This window comes from Wyeomyia smithii, chromosome 3, assembly GCF_029784165.1.
Source record: "Wyeomyia smithii strain HCP4-BCI-WySm-NY-G18 chromosome 3, ASM2978416v1, whole genome shotgun sequence".
In the NCBI taxonomy this organism is placed as follows: Eukaryota; Metazoa; Arthropoda; class Insecta; order Diptera; family Culicidae; genus Wyeomyia; species Wyeomyia smithii.
This window is the reverse complement of record NC_073696.1, coordinates 268,576,793-268,600,515: the sequence shown is the minus strand read 5'-3', so window position 1 is coordinate 268,600,515 and position 23,723 is coordinate 268,576,793. Positions and strand designations below refer to the sequence as shown.

Here is a 23,723-nt window from a genome sequence, read left to right as displayed (position 1 = left end):
CACTTCGTATGGAATGACCCATACATAAAAATTGATCTTTCGTACGACTGTCCGCTTTCGAGCCACCACTTTGGAGTCAAAAAGCACTTGACTCAGATATAATTAGTGCGTTCCCTGTGAATACGCTGTTTTAGGTTTGCTTTACTACAGTAAACATAAAATATCGTTTCCACAGGTGACACACTTACTATTACGAGGTCTTGTGCCTTTAAAAATTCGAAGTAGTGACATGAAATTGGCCATTAGACTGGGACACGGTTATATGGGAAAAAAGCGATGGTGTTATTTTTTCGCTCCCATGCACTTTTCGTGTTCCTTATGGATCCTATAACAACTGTGTAACTTTTTAGATCGATCGGTGAAACGCCTGATTTGCGCCCGATTTTTAAAGTTTCCATACGATTTTATATGGGAAAATTCACTTGTTCAAAACCTATGCTCTATAAATTCCCAGTTGGGTCCTAAAAATATATCAATACATGATATTTGTAGGAAATTTTCCTGGAAAAAACTCTTCTGAAGTCTTCCTGGAAAAAACTCTTCTGAAGACCATGAGGCGCTACGATGCTTGTAGAAACAGTTATTCACCCCAAACTGATTGAATGTCTGACGGACGGCTCACCATTGAATTTTACTAGCGACACTGCTGCAGCATGCTGCTGTTGCAAATTCAACCATGTGATGAGAAATGATATCGCTTAAATTTATCTTGGAGGCTTCCCCGAAGATACTATGAGAAAAAATCACACTTTGAAAACTATTCCACGCGAAATTATTTCTCATGCTGCCGGCAACACTGTAGCAGTGTTGCTGGAAAATTTCAATTGTGAGCCGTCCGTCAGACATTCAATCAGTTTGGGGTGAATAGATGTATCTACAAGCATCGTAGCGCCTTACAGTCTTCAGAAGAGTTTTTCCCAGGAAAATATCCTACGAATATCATGTATCGATATATTTTTAGGACCCAGCTGGGAATTTCTAGAGAATAAGTTTTGAAAAAGTGAATTTTCCCATATAAAATCGTATGTAAACTATAAAAATCGGGCGCAAATCGGGCGTTTCACCGATCGATCTGAAAAGTTACACAGTTGTTATAGGACCCATAAGGAACACGAAAAGTGCATGGGAGCTAACATTTATTTTTTGTCCCACCCTATTGGCCATTTGTAGCTTCACCTTAAATCATAACATTAAAATTAATAAGCACCTATTGATACACAATGATACCCTAAAAAAAAAACAGTCAATATAATCACTGAACGATACAAAGGCCATAAAAAAGTAACCAAAACATCAACACAAAACCACCACAACAAAACTTTAAATAGTGCAATATGATAACAATAACACAGCAAGCTAGTTTCAAGCACAGCGGTTTTGAACAAAACCACACACAAAAATATAAAAAAAATAGGTACTAACATAAAGCAATGCAAGCAAACACAACAAAAAAAGACTAAATGCACAGTTCATCAAATCACCGTCCGCGGCACGTCGCAAGAATCATAATATTATTGCACCTGCCGTGCTGGCTGGCTGCCGGCACAACCTACACGTGCATAAACGTTGCAACATTTAATAACGTTTATCACGAGCGATATGGTCGCCAAATGCCATCCCACCTGTCCGTCCGTCACCCTCCCTCCCCCCTCACAACAAGGAATGCCAGTTCCCTGGTTGGATGTCAGTCACAAGTCGCAACAGAGTGTCACACGGTGTGGCTACAGTTTCGACCGATGCCGGGTGTGCTCGTAGTAGTGCGCCACCCGCCGGCAGCCGTCAGGTGTTGTCTGACTGTTGGGAATCGCAAAAATTAGTGAAGTGACGAGTACGGGATGACGACAGGGAGGGAGACGGGGTTAGCGGAAAACTTCCAGTGCACTCGCTTAACGAGTTATCAGACTCGAGAGAAGCTTATATACCTACAGAGATAGGGGGTTTTTACAATCTGTGTTTTGCCCCTTTAGTCTTACCTAGGGAGCCCCTTTATGACAATTTCGATGGGCGTACGAAACGGTTCACATTCGCACTCGTAAGAGGCAGAAAAGGTTCCGCGGTGAAGTGCATGGTTGCAGGATGTTGCACCAACTAAAAAGAGTAAGTACGGAGAAGAATAGCGTAGATAATGGCATTCGAGATTGGCAGTTTTATCGTCATGGTGCAAAAGTTTTCGCTGTTATTATGCTGCTACTGCTGGTAGCAGCGCACGGGGCGACAGGCGCTTTTCATACTATAAGCGAAGGTATTTTGCACTAAGTTGCTCTTACGAAGCTGTTCTGATGAGCAGTAAATCGGATTGATGTGGGAACCTGAGTAACTGTGCCGTAAAAGTTGGCTGATTGTGTCCGTTTGTTTGGAAGGCATTTTTACGGTTTTTGGTGTGACCAAGAAGGTGTCATTTTGAATGGATACAAACTTGGGCGTTCGCAAAAAAAGCACGGTTTGTGATTTTCTATAAAGCCGGGGCTCGTCATTTTCTACGCTCAACTCTCTAGTTCTCAAGCCCATTTATTCCGACGAGCTAACACACTTTCATAGCTTTTCGTTTTATTTCGATCTGTCTATCTCGTCGGTTGTTTTCGCTTTCAGGCTAGTAAGTTAGCAATGGGAACGGCCATGGGACAACCGGCAAAGGATTGTGTATTGACTGTACTGTATTTTTTCTTTGATACTTTGATACGACTCGTTAAAAATATTCTCGTAAAATACAGCATTCTAATATAACTAATTCTTGATTTAACGGAGCATTTCTGTTTTTTAGATTAAAAATTTGATCAACGAAAGCCTGCACGAAAAGTTTTAAGGATGGCGATCTTCATGGCCTCTCATGTTTGTTTTCGGTTTGGTCCTATCTGACTCTGTTTTGGTTCTGTACAGATGACCAGTTGTATCACTGTTCTGGCGTTGAGGGAAAATCATTAAACAGCTAATCAAAAAATTTCGAAAATTTCCATAAAACCATAAATTTTCGTTGTTTTTTGGTTTTATCGTTTTTCTCACTTTGTCGAACATTTTTCATTGATCTCTTGATGGATGGAGAACTCTTTCCAGTTTCTATATTTTTGTCGAATGGTTTCATTTGGGTTGATTGGTACCCACATAATACTTCTGGCAATTTTTAAAAGTTCTAAGTAACATTGAGAGACACTATTTGATTTAAAATTAAGTTGTTTTTACATTTTTCATGATATTCTTTGCATAGCTTAGCTTACTACATAAGCTTTCGATTTTTGGTAAGAAATCGTCAAAAACTTTTATATTGGCGCTGTAAATAACTAAACAAAGTGAGAGAGAAGAAAATCTGTCGTTATTACTCAGGTCATTTCAGTTCAGTTCTACTGTTGATGTTGAATTGGAATTTTCCCTGAAAGCATGCTCCGGTCTTGTTTCGAAATAATGTAGGACCTTAGAATTCAAAGACTTTGTTCCGATCAGACTTTGGACTGAGGTTCGGCCCGGACTCCTCCCAGACCAATATCGATCACTAGATAATTGTTAACCTAATTTCGTAACTTATTTTAATTTTTGATTTGTTTGAACAATAAATTTAGTTCAATTGTCGTACTCCGTAAAATAACAGCTAGTCTTGGAAAATATTTCAAATATCATCACCAAGGAAAACTTTCGAAAAATTTTTTACGTGAAAGAAAACTTAAAATAAAACAATAATAATATGTGTCTGTTGTCACTTAGCGTTCAATTTCAGTTTGGACTGATTGCGTATTTTTGCACGGATTTTCTATTTCCTTGCTTTTCATGGAAGTGGAATAATAGTAAAACAGATGAAAAAACTTTTTGGGTACGCGACTTGAAGGAATAAAATCTGTCAATAAATCTGAAGATGTTTTTCATGAATTATTGGTTTACGCTTTCATGGTTTATCTAATTTAAATTTCTGTGCTCTGTTTATATTTATTCACTGGTTTTATATTTATTGATATGGGATACTCTCAAGCATTTGTTCTTGTGGAAACGCTTTCGCGGTTTATTTGATTCTTATACCAGGCTGAATATAAATTCTGGAAATTATATACCAAGAACTGCGAATAGTTTTTTGGACAATATTTGATAGCAATAGAGAACTCATCATGGAAACTTCAGCGCTAAAAGAATAGAAATGTATGAATCAAGAATTTTTTTTCTTTAATTTTCTATTTTGAGTATGCTGGTTACTTTTGATTTTATTTTTCGCCTTTAAAATGTCGCCTTAAATTTTCCAATTACGTGACGGGTTTTTTCAAATTTCATTTTCGTATTTTTTGGTTTGGAGGTAGATTTTTTTTTAATCACAAATGCCACCATAACCACCATGCGTCTCCATAGGAACAAAATAAAATACCTAAATATGAAGACCTATTTTTAAAGCTGCGATCATTCCCATAACCGCTGTAGTTGTTCTTGAAAGGAAAAATTTAAAGCCCGTGTTGTATGGTTTTTCCCTTAGGGTGATTCTATTTGTCATAGGGATGCCAAAAATATTTTAACATATTTTAAAAACTTTAGTTTCCAAAAATTTGTAACTTTTGAGCAGTTTAACCGATTTTGAATCTTTTGGAATTTCAAGGAAAAATGTTAATTAAGCGAAAATAATTTGTCGAAAATTATGATATAAGCCGTATTTGCAGTTTCAAAGGATTCAAATGATGCCCAGGAGAGCCTATCGTTTCATATTTTTTGGATCTCTTAGAAAAATTTTGCATAAACTATTTAATTTTTAGGGGGGTTTTAAAGACAAGAACATTTTAATTGTTCATGTATATCACAACTACCACGTGTCTTAATTGAGAAAAAAAAAAGACCTATAAATTAAGACCTATCCAATTTAGTTTAGTTACTGTCCTGTTTAGCTCCAGATCATTTTTGATATCGCTGTACTGCCTGTAATCGCATAATTGTAACATTCGACATTTTATGGATTTCGTGCATTTTATTGGGAATTGCTTGAAATAGTATGTATTTTTTACATCTGAAAAAATATACTTATGTTTGTTTGAAAAAAGTCGTAAAAAATACCAAGTTGTTTTGTCACATAGCGTAAATAACCGCATAATTGTCACACTACTTAACTTTTTCGACTTTTTTGTCAAAAAAGCTTCCATCCAAATCCACATCTGGATCCTTTGAAACTCGGAGGTTATTCTGGTCCGGTAGCCAACCACCGGTGATCCGTTTCTGATGTTCTGCTTCTTTGTTCAAACTTCATTTCCCTTGTGATATACACCAAAAGTACCTTGAAAGTGACGGCATAAAAGTATCATTGCAAAAATTTCATGTTCAATATATACATAGTGTAAAGTAGTGCTTTATTCATGATACTAAGTTTATTTGAAGCGTTTATTTGTAAGAATATATTGGGAACAATGCATTTAAGGTCAAAATATAAAAGTGTCATTTTCTCGAACAACCAATTTTGCAAATGTTACAATTATGCGATTATGGGCAGTGTAGTGGTTCTATATTGAAAGATGTTCAAACCCGTATTGTTTGTTTGGCCCTTAGGGTGATTCTTTTTGTTACAAGGTTGCTTAGAAAATCGATTTAATTTAGCCTTTTTTCGGATGGCGATAGAAAAAAAACTAAAACAGATAAATTTTTCATCCAAGTTCGACGCCCTTACGAGCGGCCTTCCGGTAGTGACCCGAAACATTTGCCATGGCTGGCGAAAACATGCTTGTAGACATGGTTTTGAATACTTTCTACGTCTTATTTATCGACGCAAATTCCGACAGGCACATCTACACTTAAAATTTCCCCGATCACGGTCAGTGCGAAGCGTGAGAAGAGCGGCTTTGACATCCCTCTATCACTGATTGTCAGCCACAGTAGCACCTTCTTAGGGAAACCTGGTGTGTGAAATGAACTTCACCTCGGTGCTCACTTCCTTCATGGGGGAAGTAGAATACGAAGTGCCCTGCCAGTCGTTGCCATCTATGGTGAGATAAGGCTGGACGTCCATCGCTACTACCATGTCGCGATTGCCGGGCAAAATCGGCTTATTCATTTTATTCAGCCGCTGCCGCTGCGTCATTGCTTGCATTTCCAAGAGACTGCCGCTTACTGACATTTATGTCCATGTTTGAGACCGCTAGTTTTTTTTTTGATTTCTCAGAAAATTTTACATAAAATATTAACTTTTCACAGAGGTATATGGTTCTATTTTGGAGGTAGATAAAATATAAAAATATGTCCTATCCGATTTTTTTACTCCGATCATCCTAGAACCCGCTGTTGTTGTTCTTTATCGAAAAACTTTGGAACCCATATTGTATTGTTTGGCCCTTAGGATGATTCTTTTTCTCATAGGGTTGCCCGAAAAATAAAAAAAAAATCAGTTTGCAAAAATTTGTAACTTTTGAGCCGTTCAACCGATTTTTTATTCTTTGGCATTAAACTAAAATGGGCCTTTCAGGAAATAATATCAAACTGTACTTTGAATAACAACAATCATCTCCATTAAGAAAAGAACTATAAAATTGAAAAAAAAAAACAACTATATGTTAAGATTAACTAAGCACTATATTTGTTCTTTATCGAAAAAAAATCGATCATTATTTATTTTGTTTGGCCCTTAGAGTTGCTCAAATAGTCGCTTTTTTCGAAATATTTTCAATTTTGAAAACTTGTAGCTTTTGAGCTGTTTAACCAATTTTGAACCTTTTGGCATCAAATCAAATTGAAAAAACCTTTGGGGGAAAATTTTCAAACTGGACTTTGAATAACAACTACCCGGAGAAAATTATTAGAAAACCCATTTTTTGCCGTTTGTGTTTGAAAACCAGGAGACTCTATCGTTTCGTTTTTTTTGGTTTCTCGAGAAATTTTAGATTTCTTGAGATACCAAAGTTCAAGAAATTTTAGGTAAATTTTTTAAATCTTCAATGCCCACCTTAACCACTACCAGCGATGGAAAAAATTCACCTCTAGCGGTTTTGAATACATATAAAACAAGCCTAAGATGCGTTGACATCGTCGTCAGTATGCGAATAACAAAGTATCGGTGATGGTTCACTCTCTCTGCTTTTATTTCTACGATATATTGCTTGTCGTTAGTGTACACCACAACATATGGTTCTCAATGTGCACAACTCGGTATATGAAGTTATTCGTCTCTGTTACACAGAGCGATCAGATCTTGTTTTGTTGTTACTCATTTGACTCATGAATATGATTTTTTGGCAGAAAAAGAAAGAAAATGACAATGTATGCTCTCATACTCTCCCTAGTCCCTAGTCCCTTCCCCCACACTTTACCTCTCACCGCAGCATACCTCTGCTGCTGCTCAGGCGACATGATATTCTTCTGCTGCTATTCTTTGTTCCCCTAACGACCGGAATATGGAGAGACAAACGCAACGCGTGAATTGCTTCTCAGAGCAGATGTAGTCTAGTCATGTGTCTTTTTTCTACCAGAAACCTACGCACCATATCATCATTTCATTATGTGTTGAGAGGATTCAAGTTAAGTCGCGGTCTGTACACTCCATGATGTGTACATGTGGAGATTAAACAATAGGGCTCTTCACATCGAGCTCGTATACGAATACCCAGCCGTAAACTGTGTATCTTCCATTACTCGTCAATGGAGGTGAGTATTTTTACGGCTGGGTATTCGTTTACGAGCTCGACATGAATACCCATAATGATTGCATCATATTCGTTTCGTTTCCATCACTGACCACTACGCGTCTCCATTGCAAAAAGCGACTGCTATGCCAGAATATTATCTTGTCATGACGACATCCAAAAAATCGAATTATTGTTGAAAATTGTAACTTTTGAGGCGTTTAACCGTCCTTGAATCTTTTGGCCTCAAATTGCAGGTAATTTATGAGACTTTCAAAATATCAAACTATGCTCTTCTTTAGAATTCATAGAATATGAAAAAGAATTTCTTTAATCTCTTAGGCGGTATCCATAAATTACGTAACGCTCATAGGGGGGAGGGGGAATCCTTGAGCGTTACGGTTTGTTACACAGGGGTGGGGGGAGGTAAGTTCAGGGTTACGTAACGAAAAATCTCTGGAAAGACTCTCCAAAAACCAGCATTTTTATCAATGAAATTCTTCTGCAGCGTTACGTAATTTTTATGGGAGAATTGTTGTTGGCATTACGTTTCGTTACATGTGGGGGGATGGGGGTCCAAAAATCGTTTTTTTCGCGTTATGTAATTTATGGATGTCACCTTATATCTATCACAACCACCATGCGTTTCCATTATTGTGAAAAAAGGCCTATAAAATTAGGACCTATCCGTATTTTTTTGCAATTTACAATTTGCAATTTACAATTTTGCAGTTTATTTATTTTTGTCCAGCAAATGTAGACTACAGTTATAATACCACAATGTTTTCTTATTTTCTATACGTTATTTCCAGTAGTTAGTCGTTTTTTGATTTGATTTCTGCCCATAGTGATGTCGATATTTTCGCAGCGCTGATTATAATGACGTATCATGCGATTTATTGGGCCATTTTTTGAGTATTCAGTTCTATGAGAGTTTTCCGAAAATATTTTACGAGTTCTTAATTGACGACTGGGTGCATAGAAATTTAGTTGTGATATATCATTGATAAAATAAAGCATTGGAAGTTCGCGAAGTTATTTAAGTGCTTGTATGTCTATAAGCATGCAGCGTGCTTCATTTGATGGTAAGGGAAGTGCTGTCCAATCACATCTGTTCAACTGAAGAACCAAAAATGAGACAAAATCTCTTTATTTTAAGTATCGACATCTGGCGGTGGAGAGGACGCATTTTATACTCGAAATTTTATTACGCTTATATTCCATTCATTCAATAAAAGGACTGTATGAACTCTCGCCGCTTTTCGCCGAGAGAATCCTTTGTTCTCCCCGGTACTGGTATAGCGAGGGAGCCTTTTCATGGTAATCTTACAGTACCACCCGCATACGTGCAACGGTTTTTATGTAGATATATTTTTAATGAATTTCACTGTTGCCCAAGTTGAAAACTGAATATCTCGACTAACGACAATCATTTTTCTACATTGTACCTAATGTCGTAAGCAGTGCTGTGTATAGCGCGTCTGATATGCATTACTTGCAATGTTAGGTATCAAAAACGGTACGAGAAAAAAATATTATCGTTGTTCGAGAAATTCGGTTTCCAAGTCCAACGAAGATATTCAAATAAATCAACTAACAGGTTAAAGTAGTTTCAACAGTCGCGAGATGTTTAATCCAAGAAAATTTGTTAAACAATGTTTGAATGGTTGAGAGATTTTTAGTTTAATTTGTTCTATTGACGTTTATTGTGAATACTTGATTTTGATAGATTCAACTATTCAAGATCACCTTTTTGCCTGGTCATTGAAGCAAAGAAAAATAATTTATTGGTGCATGTTCAAACTATTGGAGTGAACTGTCGTAAAATCAATGTAGGCAGAGCTGGATTTAGACGGTGGGGGGCCCGGAGCAAATTTGTTTGTGAGGCCCTCTTTTCTTAAAACATTTAGAGGGAGGTTACGAGCAAAAAAAAAAGGTCGCCCTAGGATTAGGGGGCCCCTTGAATCGGGAGGCCCGGGGAATTGCCCCTTTGCCCCCTTTCAAACCCGGGCCTGAATGTAGGATGGAACAGCAAAAATGAATGCGAAAGCTTGGGCACCGATTTGCTGCAGAGTTTTGTTTGAAGTTGCATATCTGTTCTGTGGTCCAATTAAGCTTACGAAGCGCGGACTAAAGAAATCGTTTTTGGACAGATTCAATGCGTTCTTCATGTGTGACCATACAATATAGCATATACAAGCACATGTATTGATTTAAGAAGAAAGAAAATGCCATTCACGTATAGTTTCCGGTCATTCTCAAACTTATTGTAGTTTTTCTCTATTCCAAACCCTTTCCTTGTTTGGCCCCTAGGTTTTGACGTAGAACTACGTTTTTCTTTAGCCTACCATATAGGGATGTGAATAGGAAAACTATTAACGAAAAGGGGACGAAATATGTCCCTTTTTAAATGCTTATAAATCGGTTTGTTTTCAACCGATTTCCTTCATTTTTGCAGTAATTGTTTGGAAAATTATACACGCATCCACCCAAATGTAGAAAATTGTTGATTGATTATGCAAACTATTGTACTATTGATAATTGTCAAGCCTTGTTTAAACGAAAATTACGTCCTCTGATTGGTCGTCATATGATTGCTTCCCCTGCAAGGTCGACAGAATCATATACCTTGCAATTGAAAACATGCTATTTGGCCTATATAAGAGCCTGTTTCAGCCGAAGCCGCTCATAATAGTTCTGGACAGCGACAAGTTGTCAACAGCAGTCGTCCTTCCTTAGCAGCAGCACTAGCCCTGTGGTTGGTCACCACGTCTCAGGAGCAGCGCGGTTCTTCTCAGCGTGTGTCGCCAGACTGCCATTATTCCCCCGTGTTAGGGCAGCATGAAAATCGTCATCATCAAATCCAATTTTGAACAGCAAAATGCCTTTTTTCAAGGTAAATAAACAAGTCATTGAAAGTTAATAACTTTTGACAACGTAAGCAAGCATTCTGTGCGGATTCTAGCAGTTACATCTGTCGCGGCCGTCTAATTTACAGAAGGTGAAATAGCTTCCACAGTGCATGTTGTCCGTGTATCTTAACTCCCCCACTGTTGGGGCAGCACAAAGGTTGCCATCAGCAAATCCAATTTTGAGCAGCAAAATGCTTTTCTCAAGGCAAATAAACAAATATTTGAAAGTTAATAATTTTTTGACAACTCAAGCGAGCAATCTGTGCTGGATAGTAGCAATTTAAATCTGTAGCAGCCGTCTAATTTAAAGAATGTGAAACAGCTTTTACAGCTCGTGTTTTCAGTATCTTCATTACCCCACTGTTGAGGCAGCACAAAGCAAGCATTAGTAGACTTTGACTCATTAATGAAACACCTACAACAATGCATTTGTTAATAGTGTGCGTAGTTCTTGTAGTTATGCGGTCGTGTCTTGGATACAACCTCCTACTTTTTTTTTATTTTCAACTGTCAAAGACTTTTAAAACCGGTTTACTGATTTTGATAACAATAACCTTGCAAAAATTATGATACAAACCGTTTTTTTGCCGTTCTGAAGAGTTTGAGACCCACAAAGCCTTATAAGTTGGTAATTTTTGGATTATCAGAAAATTTTATTTAAAACATCAAATTTTAGCAGAGGTATTTTTTGTTTGTTTTGGATATGCAATTTTTCAATCATTGATGTCCACCATCAGCACCGTGCGTCTCCAATGAAAAGAAATGACCTATAACCAAAGATGCCATAACTGTTTCGTGCTAGCTCGTAGATTCAATGGATTTCTACGGGTGTTATCATTTTGGTAAAATCTCGAATAAAAGGGTAAAAAAGAAGTACATAACTTTATTGTCACTAACAGCCATATTTTAGATGGGATCGAATCATGGGAGAATTCTCTTTAAATTTATTGAATTTGCAAATTCATCCCAGGATAGCAAACTGAAAAAATCCGTAAACTTCTGTAGATACTTTCGAATACACGTAGATTTTGTCGTTGTAGTTGTTCATATCGCCTTTTTGTTCCAAATTTTTAAATTGCAAAAAATTGAGCCTGTTAGTCGATTTTTATTTTTTGGCATCAATTCAATCGGACTTTCAAAGAGAAATATAAAACTGTAAATAAATAACGATAACCATGCATTGATTATGATCTTTTATGTGGTTTTAGAGGGCTTTAAACACAGAGCCCTATCAATTTATACATTTTTGGATTCCTTACAAAATTTTCACCACAATTTTTTTGTTTATTACTAAGATAATTTTTTTAATCTTTATGGTATACCATAACTACCATGCGTTTCCACTAAAAAAAGACCTAAAGATTAGGATCCGATAGTGGTTCTATATTTGTTCATATCGAAAAAATTTGACTTTTTTTTGGCTGGGCCTTAAGCTTGGTATGCAGTTAAAAAGAAAGGAGGGATCAAGAAACTTCACCTTTTTCACCAAACGGACTTTTGACAACTGAGAATGCTTCACAGTAAGGTTATCTGTCGTCATTGAGCGCGCTTTCACCTCGTCGCTCCTTTTTTGCAAGCCAAAACATCTCGGGACTGAGTAACGATCAGATGAGTAAACAAACAACTGCCTGATTCTTTCCGCACTTGAATAACACCACTGCTCATTATTCCGTATCAAAAGAAGTGACATTTCGCTTCGCAGCAGTATTCACATCAAGAGTATTTTGTCGTCACTTTCGGTTTACGATATCATTTTAGCTGCGTACTGTTCATGAGAAAAAATTTTTAATTAGTACATGAATTTTACATGGGATTTGGGATAGGAAAAAAAATTTCTTTTCAACTGCATACCGTGCTTTAGAGTAACATTCTTTCGTATATTTTTTGGTTACCCAAGAAATTTTTCGTAAAATGTCAAATTTTAACGGGGAAATATTTTTTTTATTTTGGAGATAGATATTTTGTCATCTATAATGTCCATCCATAACTACTATGGGTCTCCATTGAAAAAAAGCTACTGCAATGCCAGAATATTAGCATGTCATAGGGTTGTCAAGAAAATCGACTGTTTGAAAAAATAATTCGAAAATTCGTTCGACCGTTTGACCGATCTTAAATTTTTCCACATCATTTTAAATGAGACCTGCAAAGAAAAACATCGAACTTTACTTCAATTAACGATAACTATAAAAAATATATGCTAAAACGCTTTTTCGCATGTTTTGTTGGCCCGTAGGATGTTGCCAAAAATATCAATCAAATTTTTAATTTTCAAAATTTTGTAACTTTTGAGCCGTTCAACTTGTCTGAACTGAAGATTACCTTTCGGACCCGGACATAGATAGGTCATTTTGAAGTTTTAAGCAGTCTACGTGGAGTATACAATTAGCTACTTGCAACAGTAACCAAACCCAGAACCCATATTTCATCTTTCATCAAAGTAACGGAGATGGATATTACATCTGGTGGCAAATTAATGCTAAAATTTCAATTCCGCAAGGTGTTAGTCACAGCAACTCGTAACAAGATCTGGTTCCGTGTCGTGTTTCGTTACGGCTGCCGCCACCCGGTAACCGCCCTGTTGCTGTCTTTTTCCCCGAATGTCCCACTGTTTGATTATAGCATCAATTTTGTAACCTGTACCCTGTATCGCTCGTGTCTCTTCTGCTGGGCTGTAAATTTCCCTCCTCATGACATCAAATAGCTCCTAGCGGCCAATAAACAATATGAATTGCAAGAGCACCTTTTTGCCCTTCCAGCCCTCAACAGCTGAACTCGTTCTCCCGTACGTACCGCCAGACAATAGTAGACAAAAGCATTTCTCAAATTACCTGATATTGTAAGTAATCCCAAAAGCATTCCAATGAAGCTCTTCATCGTTATTCCGCCGGTTCGACTTCGAAACGTTTGCTGCTGGAAACCAGGAGGACCGCCGCGACGACGATGCCGGTGAAGATGGAGTTTCCTCGCTTTGTTCGGCATTAAATTAAATTTTGCATCCACTGTGGCTCGCTCTCGCTACGTCCCACCCCAAACCCACTGGCACTACACTACACTGGCATTAAACTCTCGATTATTTCTCCGGCTCGCTTTGCTTTCACGGTGATGTCACTTTTGATATATGTTATTCGTGTGTATCAGCTCGTATGTGAACCTAAAGAATATGTTTCATTCCGACGTTGATCTCACTGCTTAGTTACCGTTCGAGGCGATGTTGGTGTTATCGTACGCTGTTTTGGTTTTATTGTTCATTTCGATATCACTTACACTGATTTGGACGTCGATAGCGGTGGAGTGATTGCAGGGGTGGAGCCTCATTAGAGCGGTAACCTAATAAGAAGCAACAGATTGTTTATTGTACACAAACAAAAGGCTAGTAGTCTGTCCGCAATCGACGTTACGGCTTGTCGTTAGGGAAGAACAAAAAATATCATAACTCTGCATTAAAATTGTTTCCATATCAAAGAGATCCGATCAAAGAAGAATTTCAATTTTCCGCCAGCTCGCAATCACGAAATGTTTCTCGGTTTACGGACCCCATTGCACCAGTGCGCATTCGACTGGTGTTGGAATTTCAAAACCAGGAACAACCGGGAATAACGATGGCTAATCAAATTGTCTCCTCCCGGCATCCGAGCGATTATTCCAGAACCCTCCTCCTGCCTTCAGCCCAGTGATGTTGGTGCAGATCAGTATAGCTTGGGGCATCCCATCGTCGCCCATCAGTACAGTACAGGCAGCGCTGAAATGTAATCACAATATCCTCTATTTTGTACGTTGAAAGAACGACGGCTTCTTCCACTCGTCTAGCCGGCCCTTTTGGGGTAGGTGTTGTTGTGGGGCTGGTAGCTTTGTCGGTTTACGTTCGCCCACGCTTGCCCATTTGTTGGCGACTTCTAGGGCGGGGTTGTTGTTAGGATTACGGTTAGGCTTGTTAAAATTTTGATTTCGGGATCATAACCGAGTTTCACATTTTCATTAGTATGCAAATAGATGCGGATAATTTAACCGATCACAAGTTTCCTGTCCTTGTACTTGGTGGCCTTTGAAATCCCATGAAAGAGTGATTTCAATATGTTTTGCTTATCGGGAATCAGCGAAATGTAAGACCCTCAGGCTGAACAGAAGGTTGTGCTTTTGTGTACAAATAATACCATTGTCAGCCTGTCAGTGGGGTTATTACGAAAATGAGAAAGCGAGTTTCGGATAGCAGGTTTGAATTGCGATCCGAGAAATTGATGATGGAGATACCTTTCAAGGTGAAATGGAAGTTCAAACAAAATTCTTGTGACTAGCTTTGGCCTGTATCGATTTTCTAATTTTTGTTACTTCAACAAGTTTTTAATGCTTTTAGATCTTTAGAAAAACCTTCCACAACCAAAAATTGTCCACTTCACAGATTCAACATCCGGGCTTGAAGCAGCTCACAACCGGAATTTAGGAATATATTATTCAGCATTTCGTGACAAAATTCCATCTAAAAACACTTCTTCAAATCTTTGAATTTAAATTAAAATGGCCGATATTGTTATAACTTGAATAGTATACATGATTCAACTTTCGTTACACATAATGGTAACTACACTGAAGGAATGGACTTTTTCAAAATCCAAAGTTTTGATTTCCTTCTAAACATAACCTTTTAATTCAAGACTCGTAGAGCAGTATCAAATATACCACTTTATTAAGTTTCGAAAACTATCCAAATCCCTATGTGTGACACAGGCAAAATTAATTTCTTCTATTCAATTATCTAGGAACATGTTCTGAATAGATGTTTTCAATTTCTATCTTTCAGAATTATCAGTTCAATTTAAACTGTCGATAGAAATTCTTATCATTGCCAACTGTAGTTATTCGAACAGGCTAATCGTTGATGAAGTGACGTCACATCATCATTAGCCAGAAGCACATATCGAATTGTGAATATTATAATGAGTAGGTATTTTGAAATTGTTCCAATCGAAAGCTCGTAAAACAACTGAATCGGGTAAAAACTCTTTACGGAAAACCACTCCCACATCATTCACCAAACAAAAACACTCGTTTCTGTGCTATAATCAAATCACCAATTGTAGGATGATAATATGGGGCCCGGAACAGAAATTTAATAAAAACTCTCCCGCTGCTAGCGCAGAACAAAACAAAACCATCAGAAAAACCCCATCCCTGTTATCGTATTACCAAGAGCCCTCGAGCCCGGGAGAGAGAGAGAGAGCCTCAGCGGGTGGCACGCTTTCCACGAAATCCACTGAAGTGTGTTCGCCTTTGCTTTTTGGTTTGCTTCGTGGGAAGCGAACGAAAACAATTATGTGACGATGCCAGGCAAAAACATTAGCTGCCTATTTCGGAAGGATATTAGCTGTGTCGTTCCTTTTTCACCCTGTTCCACTGTTTTGATCCCATCTGCTGGAGGCAACGAACAGAGCAAAAACATAATCGTTTTTAGCATATTTCTCTAGTATCGACCAATGGTCGGAAGTCTATTGGCCGTGATTGGCCGGCCAGACGATCGCACTTAACAGGTCTAATCCAGACTCGGTGGAAAATCAGCACCTGTTCAAACAGTAAACTGTTTCAAAGGCGCTCATGCAAAGGCTGATGATTACAATGATGATGAGAATATTAAGTGTGATTCAGCTTTCCATTTCACTCTCTAGCGAAACATGTTCGCTGGCTGTGGACAATCAGAAAACTCACTCGGTTGTAAATATTTTATATCCTCCAGTGGAAAAGTGTGAGGCAGTATTTCAGCCACGTGAAAAATTACGTACACTTCCCCTCCTGGATGTGCATTTGATGGAAGCTTTTTACATCCAACATGATAGGGATCTGTGAGATATTTGCAATTTTAATAGCTCACTGTTACGTAGATTTCCCTCCCAGTTGGGTTCCGTACGTATCGTGCAGAAAGGTGGGAGATAATGGAAACAAAGAGCCATAATCCTGCCATTTTCCAAATTTAGAGAACATTTACACACGGCTGCCGCAAGGTGAGCTTGTCTAAAATCAGCTCAAAGAACGAGTTTATCGGCTTCATCGTGTGAGTCGGATTTCACCTCTTCACTGTACAAGCGCCTGCCAGCTATCTAAAATTCCAATCAGTCCGCACTAAATTAGTATATATTCGTCGAAATTTCTTACTCGACAAGTTTTCCGAAATTCCCGGTTACTTCCCCGCCACCATCTTTCGCCACACATCCGACCAGGCTAATGCAAAACCATAATATAATCCATCCACTTATGGGGCCAAAGTAGCAATTTCCGTCGTCCCACTGCAACATCAGCAGCAGCAACAGCAGCAGCAACAGCAGCAGCGTGGTAAACGGAGAGTCAATTTCACTGCACAAACCCCGGCACGGTCCTAGGTCCGTCCGGATCCGGCCAGAATCGGCCAACAACAATCCGACAATCATAGATGCAAAACAGCTGAGGGAACACGAGCGAATGACAAATATCACCGGGCTAAGCTTTTCCGGCGAACGGGCAAATCTTCCTTTCCCGTTCCTCTTTCTTCACTTCTCGCTTACTCATTTCCCAGCTGGATTTCGGTAACACTAACGTGCAATCTAGACGACCTTTCGCTTTACCGGCGGGGATGCTGCTCTACTACATTTTATGTGATGAGCATTTACATGCATTCAAGGTGGAGGGTTGTGTTTCGAGTGTGGGTCACTAGCGGTTTCTAGGTTCGTGCTAGCACTAATCGAGTTTAATTATTATTTACAGACTGTAATTGTTTCGAATTCGAATCGAGCAAGTTGACAGTTGAATTCACTAACGTAGAAATAGCCAAAAATATACATAAATGGTTTGCACATGACATCAAGACTTGTCTCGTGCTCACGCCTGACTTGATTATTTTCATAAAATAGTAAGTACTAAATAGAAAGATTTTTCTATTTAGGGTGGGGAATTGTTATATGGAAAAAACGAAACTTGATAGCAGAAAGCCAGAACCAAGTTTTTTTTGTTCTATTTGAGGCCCAAAACAACCCTAAATTTATCGGAAGTCGATTGGTTTAGTCTCCGCTTGGCGCATTGCATTTCAAATTTATATGAAGATTTGTATGAAGATTTGTATGGAAAAACCACCGTTTTTGCATTTCCATTATAAAAAGTTCAAAGTGGCTCAAACCATAGGTTTCATGACTTCGAAAGGTAGGTTTTTTGATGCCCAACAACTTGGCCGAAGACATCAAAGAGCTAGGGCGTCTCAAAAAAATACTGGAGCTGTTCAAAGTTGAGTATGTCGAAATTTATGTTGCAAATCATTTTTTCTGCCAACACTGCCAGTGTACCGGCGTTAGTCAGATTTTCATCAAAAGTTACCTCTGAAACACGTTGTAGATTCTACCTACGCCTAGAATATTGACCTGAATTCGTTCGTTTGATCCAGGTGAGTGTATAAACTCGTTACGACAAGTTATTTCTGATGGAAATCCTACCGACGCCGGTACATTGGTAATGTTGGCAGAAAACAAGATTTTTTGCATTTAAATCGACATACTCAACTTTGAACAGCTATAGCTCTTCTTAGGGTAATCCTAGCTCTTCAGTGCCTTCTGCAAAGTTGTTAGGCATCTAAAATACTATACTATTACATAATGTAGTGCATTATTAGATCATTATTGAGCTCTTTAGAAAGGTAAATGCAAAAAAGTAGGTTTTCCCATATAAATTTTCATACAAATTTGAAAAGCAATGCGCCAAGCGGAGACAAAACCAATCGACTTCCGGTAAGTTTAGGATTGTTTGGGGCCTCAAAAGGAACCAAAAAATGTTGGTTCTGGAAAATCGATCATTTTTCCCCAGCCTAATATATATATATATATATATATATATATATATATATATATATATATATATATATATATATATATATATATATATATATATATATATATATATATATATATATATATATATATATATATATATATATATATATATATATATATATATATATATATATATATATATATATATCGAAAGGGTCCAGCGGGGACCCAGGTGGCCACTTTCCGGCTTGCATCGGCCGATGCAACTCTGGCCCTGAAGACAGCCAAACTTAAGGTTGGCTGGTCAGTATGTCCCCTGAGCATACTCCAGCAGCCCGACGTTTGCTTCAGGTGTTTCGAGGGAGGACACAAGTCCTGGACCTGCAAGGGGCCCGTTAGGAGCCAGTTATGTAGGCGTTGTGGTGGTGCTGGCCATAAAGCTAAAGACTGCGGGGAGCCTCCCAAGTGCTTGGTATGTACTGGAAAACGGGACGCCAAGCACTTTATGGGAGGCCCACGGTGCCCAGCCGGTAAGGCGGCCACGAAACCACGGGCGTGAGGGTGACACAATTGAACTTGAACCATTGCTATGCGGCACAGCAGCTGCTATACCAAGCAGCGTCTGAGTCGCGGTCGGACATCGCAATCGTATCGGACCCCTACTGCATTCCTCCCGGAAACGGTAATTGGGTTGCAGATAAGTCCAGCACGGCGGCCATATGCACGTTCAGGAGGTTGTGTCAACCTCAAATGAAGGATACGTGGTTGCCAAGGTGGACGGAGTGTTCTACTGCAGTTGTTATGCTCCGCCGCGTTGGTCTATCGAAAGGTTCACCCAGATGGTCGATTTGTTATCTATGGAGCTGACGGGACTAACACCCTTAGTAGTGGCGGGCGACTTCAACGCTTGGGCTGTTGAGTGGGGAAGCCGCCGCACGAACCGGAGGGGTCAGATCTTGTTGGAAGCTTTGGCAAAGCTCAACCTAGATCTGGCCAACGTTGGAACCAAGTGTACATTCAGCAGAAATGGTGCGGAGTCGATCATCGACGAGACGTTCTCAAGCCCAGGACTGATCGTGAACTGGAGGGTAGACGATGGCTACACCTATAGTGACCACCAGTCGGTCTGCTATAGCGTAGTCCAGAACGTGAGGCGGCAGGCGACGGGTAGAGCCAATACTCCGACCGTCCGCGGGTGGAAGACATCGCATTTCGATGCCGAGGTATTTGCAGAAGCAATGAGAAGAGAGCGCGAGGGGGGCAGTTGGCTCCGCCCGAGTGCTGACCAATTAGTTGCCACAATATCACGGGCGTGCGACGCCACCATGCCTAGGACCCGCCAACCTAGGAATGGTAAGTCACCGGTATACTGGTGGACCGACGCGATAGCGGACCTCCGTAGCGCGTGCCTCCGTGCAAGACGGATGTTGCAACGTGCACGTACCGATGCACAGAGGGTAGAGCGCCGTGTAGTATTCGGATCTGCAAGATCGGCGCTTAAAAGTGCGATAAAGGCGAGCAAAAGGGCCTGCTTCGATAGGCTATGCGCGAGTGCCAATACGAATCCGTGGGGCAACGCCTACAGAGTCGTAATGGCGAAGACCAAAGGCGTGTTGGCGCCTGCAGAGCGATCACCAGCGATGCTGGAGCGCATCATCGAGGGACTCTTTCCACGACAAGAGCCAAATCCTTGGCCTCCGGTTGCTGAGTCTCACGTCCGACGTTCCAGTATCTCAGACACAGACCAGGGATGGTCGGCCAACCTGCCGGGCATCCAATCCGTGAGAGACGGCAGCCGTGCAGAGGTTGTGGAGGAGGTAAGGGTTACGAATGAGGAACTCATCGTGATCGCCAACTCCCTAAAGGTGAGCAAGGCACCGGGACCGGATGGAATCCCGAACTTGGCCATCAGGACGGCCATGAAAGTGGCCCCTGATCTATTTCGAGCAGTCATGCAGAAGTGCCTGGATGACTGCCTCTTTCCGGACAGGTGGAAGCGACAGAGATTGGTGCTGTTGCCGAAGGCTGGGAAACCGCCAGGGGACCCATCGGCATACAGACCTATCTGTCTGCTGGACACTACGGGCAAGGTGCTTGAGAGGATTATCCTCAACAGACTGGTGAAGTACACAGAGGGTGTAAACGGTCTGGCAAGTAACCAGTTCGGCTTCCGGAAAGGTAGATCCACGCTGGATGCTATTCTCTCTGTCACCAAGACGGCAGAGGTAGCACTCCAGCGTAAGAGTTGGGGCATTCGCTATTGCGCAATCGTCACGCTTGACGTGAAGAATGCATTCAATAGCGCCAGTTGGGACTCCATAGCGCTCGCGCTTAGGAGCATCCACGTACCGGTGTCGTTGTACAAGATTTTGGAAAATTATTTCCAGAATCGGGTACTAGTTTACAACACGGAGGAGGGTCAGAAGTGCGTCCCAATCACCGCAGGGGTACCGCAAGGTTCCATCCTGGGCCCGGTGTTGTGGAATGTCATGTATGACGGGGTGTTGAAACTAAAGTTCCCTGTAGGGGTTGTGATCGTCGGTTTCGCAGACGACATCACGCTAGAGGTCTACGGCGAGTCGATCGAAGAGGTCGAGTTGACGGCCGCGCACTGCATACGCAAGGTCGAAGACTGGATGCACTCTAGGAAACTGGAGTTAGCGCACCATAAAACGGAGGTTACGGTTGTGAACAACCGCAAATTAGAGCAACAGGCGGTGGTCAGAGTCGGTGACTGCACCATTACCTCAAGGCGTTCCTTGAAGCTCTTGGGGGTTATGGTTGACGATAAGCTCACATTTAAGAGTCACGTCGACTATGCCTGTAAGAGGGCTTCAACGGCCGCTGCAGGACTATCTCGAATGATGTCCAATAGCTCAGCGGTATATGGCAGCAAGCGTAAACTTCTTGCCAGCGTGGTCCAAAGCGTTAGGTACCAACAGTCATCGTCGAAAACTGGAAAGTACCTACAGGCTCATGTGCCTGAGGGTTGTGAGCGCGTACCGTACAGTGTCATACGACGCAATCTGCGTCCTGTCCGGCATGATGCCTATCAGCATAGCCATTAAGGAGGACGTAGAATACTTCGATCAACGTGACACAAGGGGTATACGAGGCACCAGAAGGTCATTCTCGATGATCAGATGGCAGCAGGAATGGTCCAATTCCGCAAAGGGTAGATGGACGCATCGACTTATTCCGGACGTATCCGGATGGGTCGGGAGGCGCCATGGAGAAGTTAACTTCCACTTGACACAGATTCTGTCAGGTCATGGTTGCTTCAGGCAGTATCTACACAGATTCGGGCATGCGGGGTCCCCCATGTGTCCCGAGTGTGCGAATGCGGAAGAAACTGCTGAGCATGTCTTCTTCGTGTGCCCTCGTTTTGTGCATGCGCGGAGCGACATGATGGTAGTGAGCGGGCCAGACACCACTCCGGACAACCTAGTTCGGAGGATGTGTAAAGACCCAAACATTTGGAGGGCGGTTTGTACAGCCGCCTCTCAAATAGTTTTAGAATTGCAAAACAGGCGACAGGTTGACCACCGACACGCCAGTGTTAGCTAACGGCCAGTCTCCAGGTTAGTTAGCTAAGTTAGCAAAGAGATCTATAGAACCAAGAGGGTGCACAGAGCACAAAAGCCGCTCCCCGAAGCAATACCTAGCGGTGGTCCCGGGGAGTATTATGGGCTGGAGACTGGAGGGGTTTTAGTGGGTCCGGTCACTGATTCAAACCAACCCCACACTCCCTGAGGTTGGTCACCTCAGGGGTTTGGATGCAAATTTCCCCTCCACCTGAAAAAAAAAAAAAAAAAAAAAAAAAAAAAAATATATATATATATATATATATATATATATATATATATATATATATATATATATATATATATATATATATATATATATATATATATATATATATATATATATATATATATATATATATATATATATATATATATATATATATATATATATATATATATATATATATATATATATATATAAAAAATCGGCGTGCAGTCTTCGTGAGTTCGAGCTATTTTCACATTGACCTTACTATCCACCATTATGCAATGGACCACTACATCTTTTGTATTTTCTATGTAAATTTGAAACGTCAAATTATAAAATCTCAAATATGTTATGTACTTTGTTTTATTCGAGCTCAATTTCACTGGTCGCAAAAGCAAAAAAATAAGTTGCCCTAAATCTCAAAAAAGTTTCCCTACATAGATTATAACTTTTCAACCATTTCTTCAAATTTTGGTGCCCCTAGTGAATGCAGAAGTGGGACAAAAAGCCGCAGAGTAATTGATCGCCGGATCCGTCGCTTCTAAATTTGCTTGGGGTAAAATTTATGTGAGTCTCTAATACGTATCTTAACTAGGGGTACCAAAATCCACAGGAATTAAAAAGCTATAATCTCTCATTTTTTTCCAGTTTGAGCTCTATGGCAAAACCTGTGTTTACCTGTGTTTTTTTAAAAGCTGAATTGCTTATCAACCTTCGCATACCTAAAAAAAAAGCAACTTTGTAAGCAATCTGTCTATGTTGTATGGTTCAAAGTTCGTGCTTTCAATTAGTTGTATAATTATCCAAGTTCCTCTCAGTGACTTGCATCTAACTGATTTGGAAGCCATATGTTTTTTTCAGGTATTTATTTATCTCTACATGTATAACTAATTGTATGTCTCACCACTTGAAAAATGACACACATTTTACGCATTTTTTTCATGTCTTTTGGAATGTTATTGATATTAATTTTTTGCCTGCTCCTTGTTTTATCGACTGATCGATTAATTTATTAGACTTGTCTGTTCAGTTTGTTTGTCCTTACTGTTCTGTCATGTCTGTCCTGTCTATTCTGTCTGTTTCATCTTTTTTCTGTCGATTTGGTTTGTTATTTTGTTTGGTTTACTTCTTTCTGACCGTGAAAAACGAATTTTATTTGTCTCATTTTTGTATATAATAATCTTGTTTGTTTGGGAAATTTGTAGTACATTTTATAAAAAACAACTGAGTGGAAGACACCATACTCCTATCTGCTTATTAAAATGAACTTTTGTGGAGTTATCTATAAAATGCCCTCACTTAACTCACTTTTTTCAACGTTACTTTTTGTAGTGATTTTCTACCTTTGTTTAACGTTTCATAAAGTTATTTGCTATAACAAAACACACAATTTCACTGAATAAAGTTAATTCGGCTACAATATGTGAAATGAAAATCTGAAAACGGAATAAGTGAAAAAACGTCCCATTTCAAATCATTTGTCATTTGACTAGCTGACCCGGCAAACTTCGTCCCGCCCATTTTAGTGATAAATTAATAATTTTAAATATTCCAAATTCAATACCCTCGACTTTTGGCTTCTGTACATCACCTCTATTCTGAAAATATCAACTCGATCACGGAAATATCCATATTGAGTAGTATTTAGTCATTTTCGGCTGTCTCCCAGAAGT

At 39.8% G+C, this 23,723-nt stretch overlaps 2 protein-coding genes across 6 annotated transcripts in view; one reads left to right on the top strand and one right to left on the bottom strand.

Moving 5' to 3' along the window:
• LOC129729457 (uncharacterized) overlaps positions 1–23,723 on the bottom strand; it is a 53,282-nt gene that overhangs the window by 21,976 nt on the left and 7,583 nt on the right. For 4 of the 5 annotated variants that reach the window (XM_055688038.1, XM_055688037.1, XM_055688039.1 and 1 more), the window contains exon 2: positions 13,306–13,804. In XM_055688038.1, coding sequence (XP_055544013.1) covers positions 13,306–13,456 — 151 coding nt within the window. In that variant the 5' untranslated portion in view covers positions 13,457–13,804. The remainder of the gene's footprint in view (positions 1–13,305; positions 13,805–23,723) is intronic. The other variant, XM_055688041.1, reaches the window with a different exon arrangement.
• The window catches only part of LOC129729460 (uncharacterized), a 139,419-nt gene continuing 117,725 nt past the window's right edge, over positions 2,030–23,723 (top strand). The window contains exon 1 of the mRNA XM_055688044.1: positions 2,030–2,097. Coding sequence (XP_055544019.1) covers positions 2,077–2,097 — 21 coding nt within the window. The 5' untranslated portion in view covers positions 2,030–2,076. The remainder of the gene's footprint in view (positions 2,098–23,723) is intronic.